We start from the raw sequence: 9,722 nt of genomic DNA on the forward strand, positions 1-9,722 counted from the left end.
CATCTGACTATGTGTTCTCTCAAAGTTTGAATGCATCTGGTGGCCATTTCTCCTAAATGGAGATCCTTTTTTTCTCCCTCACTCACCTGTCCATCCCCTCATTTGCACTCCAAGCTATCACTGTCCCTTGTCCACTCAAGCTTAACATTGTTGTTATCTATTGCCCACCAGGTGCCATTGGAGAGTTCCTCAATGAGCTTGACACCTTGATAAGCTCATTTCCTGATGATGGCTCACCACTTATTATGGTGAGCCAGACTTCAACCTTTCCGACGTCTGCCTTCGATTAATTTATTTCCACCCCTTTCCTCTTTTGACCCTAATCCTTTCCCTGTCCCCTCCCACTCACAAGGCAGGCAATGTGCTTTACCTCATCTCTGCTACTATTCTCACTGCAACTCCCTTTCAGGTCTCTGATCACTACTTGGTTTCCTTTTCTGTCTCCCTCTCCTCCAATCCTACCCACTTAGACTCTGTCCAGGTGTTCATGCGCCGTCACAATCTTCACTCTCTCTCCCACTACTCTCCTCTTCTAGCCTATCATCTCTCCCTTCTGCTAAATCCCTAGTCTCCTGGTTGTGCCTCTTCAATTGTGCCTCTCCTGATTGTGCCTCTTCAAACCTACTAACCTGCCTATGACTCTCACTGTCCCATTTCCCCCTGGCCGGCTCAGCCCTCTCCTCTTGATTCCTGGATTCCTGGCTTTTGAAACTGGCTTGCTAACAGAACAGGGCTGCGGGCATCTGAAAATGGAGGAAAACTAAATGTCTGGAGGACTTATCATTCTTTCAATCACTCCCATCTACGTTCTCTTCCTCTGTACCTGCTGCTAAAGCCACTTTCTTTCACTATACATTTCAAGCTTCTGCCTCTAACCCTAGGAAACTATATTCCACCTTACCTTCTCCTCCCTCCTTAATCCTCCACCCCCTCCCCCTCTCACTCCTTCCTCTCTGTGAGCGACTTTGTCAACCACTTTGAAAGGAAAGTTGACGACATCCGCTTCTCATTCACTCCGCCTATTGAGTCCACTGGTACCACTCACATATCATTACCCTATGCCTTGAGCTCTTTTTCCTCTCTCTCCAGATGAAATCCTGCGACTAGTGATGTCCGGCCGCCCGACAACCTGGCTGCTCGACCCCACCCCCTCCTCCCTTCTCCAGACCATCTCTGGAGACCTTCTCACTTCCCTCATCAACTCATCCCTTACCACTGGCTGCGTCCCCTCTGACTTTAAAATTGCCAGAGTCACTCGCCTCTTCGAGAAAACAAACACTCGACTACTCTGACATCAAAAACTACAAACTGGTTTCCCTTTCTTTTCTTTCCAAAACACTTGAGCGTGCTCTCTCTGACAAACTCTCTCAGAATGATCTTATTGACCTTAACCAGTCAGGCTTCAAGACTGGTCACTCAACCGAAACTGCTCTCCTTTGTCACAGTGGCTCTCCACACTGCCAAGACTGACTCTTTCTCCTCTGTTGTCATCCTCCTAGATCTGTCTTCAGCCTTCAACACCCTGAACCATCAGATCCTCCTCTCCACCCTCTCGTGGCTTGGCGTTTCGTGCTCTGCACACTCTTCGATTTTATCCTACCTGGCAGGTCACTCCTACCAGGTGACGCGGAGAGGATGTGTCTGCACCACATGCTCTCACTACTGGAGTCTCCCAGGGCTCAGTTCTAGGCCCTCTCCTCTTCTCTCTTTTCAGCAAGTCACTCAGCTCGGTTATATCCTCACATGGTCTCTCTTATCATTGCTGTGCGGATGATATTCAACTTCTTTTCACCCCCCCCCCCCCCCTTCTGACACCTCGGTGGCGACACGCATCTCTGCATGCCTGGCAGATATCTCAGCTTGGATGTCAGCCCACCAGCTCAAGCTCAATCTCGGCAAGACAGAGCTGCTCTTCCTCCCGGAGAAGGCCTGCCCGCTCCAAGACCTCTCCATCACGCATGGCAACTCCACAGTGTCCCCCTCTCAGAGTACACCCAGAGTACAAAGAACCTTGGCATGACCCTGGACAACATCCTGTCATTCTCTGCAAACATTAAAGCAGTGACTCACTCCTGCAGGTTTATGCTCTAGTACAGCTGTCATCAACTAGATTCAGCCGCGGTCCGACTTTTCATTGAGAGGATTGGTTGAGGGGCCGTACATAATTACAAATAATTTGTCAGGACATTTCTAAGTGACCCCAAACCTTTGAACAATAGTGTATATGTGATCTTATACAAATGTGGGAAAGGTTTGAAATGATTATGTTATAGTCAAATATTACATCTGTTTGGGCTTCTTGGGGTAAATTTGCAGCGGTCAAACACCTTATAGGCAGAGTTCCTCTGTCCAATGTCTGTGTTCTTTTGCACAACTTAATATTTTCTTTTTATTGGCCAGTCTGAGATGTGGCTTTTTCTTTGCAACTCTGCCTAGAAGGCCAGCATCGCGGAGTCGCCTCTTCACTGTTGACGTTGAGACGTTGAGGTGTTTTGCGGGTACTATTTAATGAAGCTGCCAGTTGAGGACTTGTCTGTTTCTCAAACTAGACACTCTAATGTACTTGTCCTCTTGCTCAGTTGTGCACTGGGGCCTCCCACTCCTCTTTCTATTCTGGTTAGAGACAGTTTGTGATGTTCTGTGAAGGGAGTAGTACACATCGTTGTACCAGATCTTCAGTTTCTTGCATGGAAAAGCCTTCATTTCTCAGAACAAGAATAGAGTGACAAGTTTCAGAAGAAAGTTCTTTGTTTCTGGCCATTTTGAGCCTGTAATCGAACCCACAAATGCTGATACTCAACTAGTCTAAAGAAGTTGTATTGCTTCTTTAATCAGAACAACAGTTTTCAGCTGTGCTAACATAATTGTGAAAGGGTTTTCTAATGATCAATTAGCCTTTTAAAATGATGAACTTCGATTAGCTAACACAACATGCCATTGGAACACAGGGGTGATGGTTTCTGATAATGGGCCTCCGTACGCCTATGTAGATGTTCCATAAAATATAATCCGTTTCCAGCTACAATAGTCATTTACAACATTAATAATGTCTACACTTTATTTCTGATCAATTTTACATTATTATAATGGACAAATAATGGGCTTTTTTTTTTTAAACAAGGACATTTCTAAGTGACCCTAAACTTTTGAACGGTAGTGTATCTCTCTTATGTGTTGAAATACTTTGGAATAGATTTCCAAAGTTCAAATCAAATGGTTCTGATTTGCTGGTGTGTTTAGTCTTTTATGTCCAATAATAAAAATCAACATTTAACAACATCCATAGTGTACGACCCTTCCTCACACAGGAAGCGGCGCAGGTCCTAATCCAGTCACTTGTCATCATCTCCCATCTGGATTACTGCAATTCGCTGTTGGCTGGGCTCCCCGCTTGTGCCATCAAACCCCTGAAATGTATCCAGGATGGCACAACCTGGTTGGTGTTCAACCTTCCAAAGTTCTCCCATGTCACCCTGCTGCTCCACACACTCCACTGGCTTCCAGCCGAAGCTTGGGTTCACTACCATGGTACAGTGGCTTGCAAAAGTATTCACCTACCTTGGCATTTTTCTTATTTTGTTGCCTTACAACCTGGAATTAAAATGGATTTTTGGGGTTGGTTGTATCATTTGATTTACACAACATGCCTACCACTTTGGAGATGCAAAATATTTTTTTATTGTGAAACAAACAAGAAATAAGACAAAAAAACAGAACTTGAGCGTGCATAACTATTCACCCTCCCCCCCCCCCCCAAAGTCGATACTTTGTAGAGCCACCTTTTGCAGCAATTGCAGCTGCAAGTCTCTTGGGATACGTCTCTATCAGCTTGGCACATCTAGCCACTGGGATTTTTGCCCATTCTTCAAGGCAAACCTGCTCCAGCTCCTTCAAGTTGGATGGGTTCCCCTGGTGTACAGCAATCTTTAAAAGTCATACCACAGATTCTCAATTGGATTGAGTTCTGGGCTTTGACTAGGCCATTCCAAGACATTTAAATGTTTCCCCTTAAACCACTCGAGTGTTGCTTTGGCAGTAGGCTTAGGGTCATTGTCCTGCTGGAAAGGGAACCTCTGAACCAATCTCAAATCTCTGGAAGACTGAAACATGTTTCCCTCAAGAATGTCCCTGTATTTAGTGCCATTCATCATTCCTTCAATTCTGACCAGTTTCCCAGTCCCTGCTGATGAAAAACATCCCCACAGCATGATGCTGCCACCACCATGCTTTAGTGTGGGGATGGTGTTCTTGGGGTGATGAGAGGTGTTGGGTTTGTGCCATAATAGTGTTTTCCTTGGTGTCCAAAAAGCTCAATTTTAGTCTCATCTGACCAGAGTACCTTCTTCCATATTTTTGGGGAGTCACCCACATACCTTTTGGCTAACACCAAACGTGTTTGCTTATTCTTTTCTTTAAGCAATGGCTTTTTTTCTGAACACTCTTTTAAAGTCCAGCTCTGTGGAGTGTATGGTTTAATGTGGTCCTGTAGACATATACTCAAATCTCCACTGTGGAGCTTTTGCAGCTCCTTCAGGGTTATCTTTGGTCTCTTTGTTGCCTCTCTGGTTAATGCCCTCCTTGCCTGATCTGTGAGTTTTGGTGGGCGGCCCTCTCTTGGCATGTTTGTTGTGGTGCCATATTCTTTCCATTTTTTAATAATGGATTCAATGGTGCTCCGTGGGATGTTGAAAGTTTCAGATATTTTTTTATAACCCAACCCTGATCTGTACTTCTCCACAACTTTGTCCCTGACCTGTTTGGAGAACTCCTTGGACTTCATGGTGCGGCTTGCTTGGTGGTGCCCCTTGCTTAGTGGTGTTGCAGACTCTGGGGCCTTTGAGAACAGGTGTATATATACTGAGATCATGTGACAAATCATATGACACTTAGATTGCACACAGGTGGACTTTATTTAACTAATTATCTGAAGGTAATTGGTTGCACCAGATCTTATTTAGGGGCTTCATAGCAAAGGGGTGAATACATATGCACACACCACTTTTCCATTTTTGTATTTTTGCAAATTTTTTGAAACAAGTTATTTTGCGGATCTCACTTCACCAATTTTGACTATTTTGTGTATGTCCATTACATGAAATCCAAATAAAAATCAACTTAAATTACAATTAACAAAATAGGGAAAACGGCATGGGGGGGGGGGGAATACTTTTGCAAGTACTGTATTTACCTACAGAGCAGCAAGAGGAACTGTCCCTCCCTACCTTCAGGCTTTGCTCAAACCCTATACCCCAACCCGAGTACTCCGCTCTGCCACCTCTGGTCACTTGGCCCTCCCATCTCTATGGGAGGGCAGCTCCCACTCAGCCCGGTCATATCTCTTCTCTTCCCAATAGTGGAACCAGCTTCCCCCTGAAGCTAGGACAGCAGAATCCCTGCCCATCTTCCAAAAACATCTGAAACCCTACCTCATCAAAGAGTATTTTAAATAATCCCACATCACCCCTCCCCCAACTAACACTTGCACCACCCCACCCACCCACCACTAGCACTGGCTTTGCTGATAGCTACTTTATTGAGGAAATATTTCCTTTCCTTCTGACCGAGATATGTGGTTGTCCCTCCTAGCTATCTTAAGATGAATGCAGTAACTGTAAGTCGCTCTGGATAAGAGCATCTGCTAAATAACACACATTTCTATAAAAATATGTCAATGTTAAGTCCTAAACCTAGCTTGAAAGTGCATCCTTGTAGCTGTGTGGGCTCATATAGTCAAAATGTTTGACTTGGAGTAAGTTGAGCAGTGGATATTTTTCAAATCCTTCATGATTGATGTATCGTAACGGGCCCACAATGTGTTTTTTTACTGGGATGTGAGGTAACAACAGGGCCAGGCCTCTGTTAAAAGTATTAAAAAGTACAAAGTGTGTTAAGCCTGTGTTAAAATATGCTTAAAATTATTAAGACAAAAAAGTGATTGTGTTTGTGAAATAAAGCTAGACGTGGTTTTAAAAAGGTAGTGGCAATATTTAATTCAGTACAGAAATTTGTAGGCGACTTAACTTACCCTGTCCAGCGGCTTAACTTACCCTGTCCCGCGGCTTAACTTACCCTGTTCCGCGGCTTAACTTACCCTGTCCCGCGGCTTAACCTACCCTGTCCCGCGGCTTAACTTACCCTGTCCCGCGGCTTAACTTACCCTGTCCCGCGGCTTAACCTACCCTGTCCCGCGGCTTAACTTACCCTGTCCCGCGGCTTAACCTACCCTGTCCCGCGGCTTAACTTACCCTGTCCCGCGGCTTAACCTAACCTGTCCCGCGGCTTAACCTACCCTGTCCCGCGGCTTAACCCACCCTGTCCCGCGGCTTAACTTACCCCATAGCCAGGGTATTTGTGCCAATAGCCCACTTTTTTTGGACAAGCTATGTTTTCAAAACTGTAATGTATACATTCATTCTGATTATTTACAGGGATACACAACACCCTGAATGAGAATGAATACTATATTACCCTTGATGAAGTGATGCTGAATGTAAAAATGGCTCAACTTACCCCACTCTCCCCTACATCACTGTTTTTCTTCGCTTGGCCCTTATACTCTTCCGTAGACAAAGGATCTGGGAAGATTCTGTATAGAGGAATGGTCTCCTCGCAAGGGGATGGTGCAAGAATAATGGAAACAGGGGCTCAATCATGTTTGACCCCTATCTTTACAATATTACTGTAGCTCAGTATTTGTATTGTTTACTCTATACAGTCTTTTTTTGCTCATCTTTATCAATGGTGCCAATAATTACAGACCTCACTGTATATCCTGCACTGTGTCTGAGTCTGCACCCCATCAGATCTCTGTCTGTCTTTTCTTCTGTTCTTGCAGAGAGAGGAAATATACAGTATATGGGGGGGGATATGATGTGAGTAACAGCAGAAAGTGGCTTGGAGACGGAGAGACGGAGGGAGCAGAACATCCTCTTTGGAGGTTGCATCAGAAGCCCCGAGACAGCTCTCTGAGTTTCAGCCCAATTAATCTGGAGTTTGTGATCAGAGCTTGCATAACAAGACTCGTCTGTTTGACCTCAGGCAAGCACCGCTCTGGAGGCTGTGTGCATGTGTGTGGGTGTGTAGTTCTGTGTGTTCATGCCGTTGACATGAACACACGTCGGTTGCGTGATACACTGTTATGCTTGCTAGACTCTCGAGACACACAGTGCCTCAACAGAGAGATGTTCCAAAGAGACATGTCACGCCGCACTGACCACTACTGCCCTCTCACACGGCCACAAACATACACTCACTGAACCAAACACCAAAAAACATACACTTCCTCTCACACTCACACACACACACACACACAGTGTACAAACACACATCGGGAGTAGTCATCCTCATCACACGCACGTCTCATCCTTCCTGGGAGTGCCTTTGGCTGCAATCACCCAACACGCCAGTACAAATAGAGTTGGTACAAACAGGATCTTTAACTTAGCAATATCTCATCATCTCAGAAAGCTGGACATGCCATCTCTGACACACCAAATATCTAGTATCTGGTTTAGATACTGCCAAAGCTAGGTCCAAAGTCAAAGCTCTCTCTGTAATCTCACAATGACTTATCCCCCACGCAGACTCACTTTTTGTCTCTTCACCCCCTCCCCTCCCCTTGCTTTCCCCTCCTCAGGGCCAGTTGTTGGTGCGGTGTGGGCGTCTGGGTCTGGGGGAGAAGGTGCTGCGGGACGCGGTGCAGGCCGAGAGCACGTCACACGAGGCGTGGAGCGGCCTGGGGGAGGCCCTGCAGTTACAGGGCAGCAGCCAGGCACCAGACTGCTTCCTCACAGCCCTGGAGCTGGAGGCCTCCTGTCCCATCAGGCCCTTCACCATTATACCACGCGAGCTGTGAGGAGCAGACAGAGGCTACTACTGTATGACGTGTTTATGAATACACACATGTGCACAGGCACACACACTTATGATCATTTAAACGTACACATTTGTGCAATATATCTTCTCTTGCCCTGTCTCACTCTTTTTGCTCTTCTCTCTTGCCCCTCTCCTCCCTTCTCTGCTCTCCTCATATCTACAGTGAGCTCCAAAGGTATTGGTACAGTGACACATTTTTTGTTGTTTTGGCTCTGTACTCCTGCACTTTGGATATAAAATGAAATGACCATGAGGTTAAAGTGCAGATTATAAGATTTAATTGGAAGGTATTTCCATCCATAGCAGGTGAACCATTTAGAAATTACAGAACTTTTGGTATATAGTCCCCCCCATTTTAGGGGACCAAAAGTTCACCTATATGTGTATGAAAGTAGTAAAAAGTTGGTCCCATATTCCTAACACGCAATGACTACATCAAGCTTGTGACTCTACACATTTGTTGAATGTATTTGCACTTTGTTTTGGTTGTGTTTCAGATTATTTTGTGCCCAATAGAAATGAATGGTAAATAATGTATTGTGTCATTTTGGAGTCACTTTTACTGTAAATAAGAATAGAATATGTTTCTAAACACATCTACATTAATGTGGATGCCTGAAGGAATCGTGAATAATGATGTGATGAGTGAGAAAGTTACCGATGCACAAATATCACCCCCCCCCCCTCCCAAACAAATGCCAACCCTCCCCTGTTATTGCAATGGTTAGCATGTCTTGGGGGTATGATATTTGTGCATCCAACTTTCTCACTCATCATTATTCACAATTAATTCAGGATTATCCATAATCATGGAGGCATCCGCATATTAATGTAGAATTGTTTAGAAACATATTCTATTCTTATTTACAATAAAAGTGACTCCAAAATGACACAATACATTATTTACCATTCATTTCCATTGGGCACAAAATAATCTGACACCCTAACAAAAAGCAAATGCATCCAACAAGTTTGTAGAGACACAAGCTTGATGTAATCATTGTGTGCTGGGAATATGGGTCCAAATACTCAACGTTTGACTACTTTAATACATGCGTAAGTGAATTTGGGGGGGACTATGTACAAGAAGTGCTGTAATTTCCAAACGGCTCACCCGATATGGATGAAAATATCCTCAAATGAAAGCTGACACTCTGAACTGTAACCTCATAGTCATTGTATCAATGCTGGAGTACAGAGCCAAAAACAACAACAAACGTGTCACTGTCCCAATACATTTGGAAGCACACTATACATATATGACTATGCATTCGTAAGAACCTCTCAGATGCATTCATAGACAAGTCTATGGTGACACTGTTATACAGACCACATACATCCACTCTCAGGGATCCTTTCTAAAGTATAATTCCATTTTCTTCTTGTAAAACGAGATCCTTCAGCCGGTGTGTGTGTTTCACTGAAGCCACCATTGTGTGGTGTTGAAATCACTGATTTGCTTGTATTGTATCTAACTGTATTAATCATAATATGATTCATTGTGTGTCTTGTTTTAAACTAATTTGTAAATCATTGTCATCATAAACAATGACTTAAAATCACTGTGGGATTGTGTCCTCATCTTTCTCGTCATTTATGACGAATCTTCATCACTTCATAGTGCCTAACCACATTAATATGGGCAGTGGGACTCGAGTTGCTATCTTATGTAATACTGCCAGCACAGTTTCTGCCTCAACTCACAACCCCCTCCCTCTCTCTCTCCCTACCCTGTCTATCCTCTCTCGCTCTCTCTCTGCCCTCCCTCGCCATCTCTGTCTCTACCTCTCTCTCCCTCCCTCTTTCTCCATTTCTAACCACCCTCTCAGTTCTCTCTCTCTCTCTGC

General features: G+C 44.5%; 1 protein-coding gene across 2 annotated transcripts in view; it reads left to right on the forward strand.

Annotated features, from left to right (window-relative positions):
- Positions 1–9,437, forward strand: part of LOC109889820 (tetratricopeptide repeat protein 7A) — a 44,288-nt gene extending 34,851 nt beyond the window's left edge. For both annotated transcript variants that reach the window (XM_020481555.2, XM_020481556.2), the window contains exon 20: positions 7,637–9,437. In XM_020481555.2, the coding sequence (XP_020337144.1) occupies positions 7,637–7,855 (219 nt within the window). In that variant the 3' untranslated portion in view covers positions 7,856–9,437. The remainder of the gene's footprint in view (positions 1–7,636) is intronic.
- Positions 9,438–9,722: the final 285 nt, after the last annotated feature.

This window comes from Oncorhynchus kisutch, linkage group LG4, assembly GCF_002021735.2.
Source record: "Oncorhynchus kisutch isolate 150728-3 linkage group LG4, Okis_V2, whole genome shotgun sequence".
In the NCBI taxonomy this organism is placed as follows: Eukaryota; Metazoa; Chordata; class Actinopteri; order Salmoniformes; family Salmonidae; genus Oncorhynchus; species Oncorhynchus kisutch.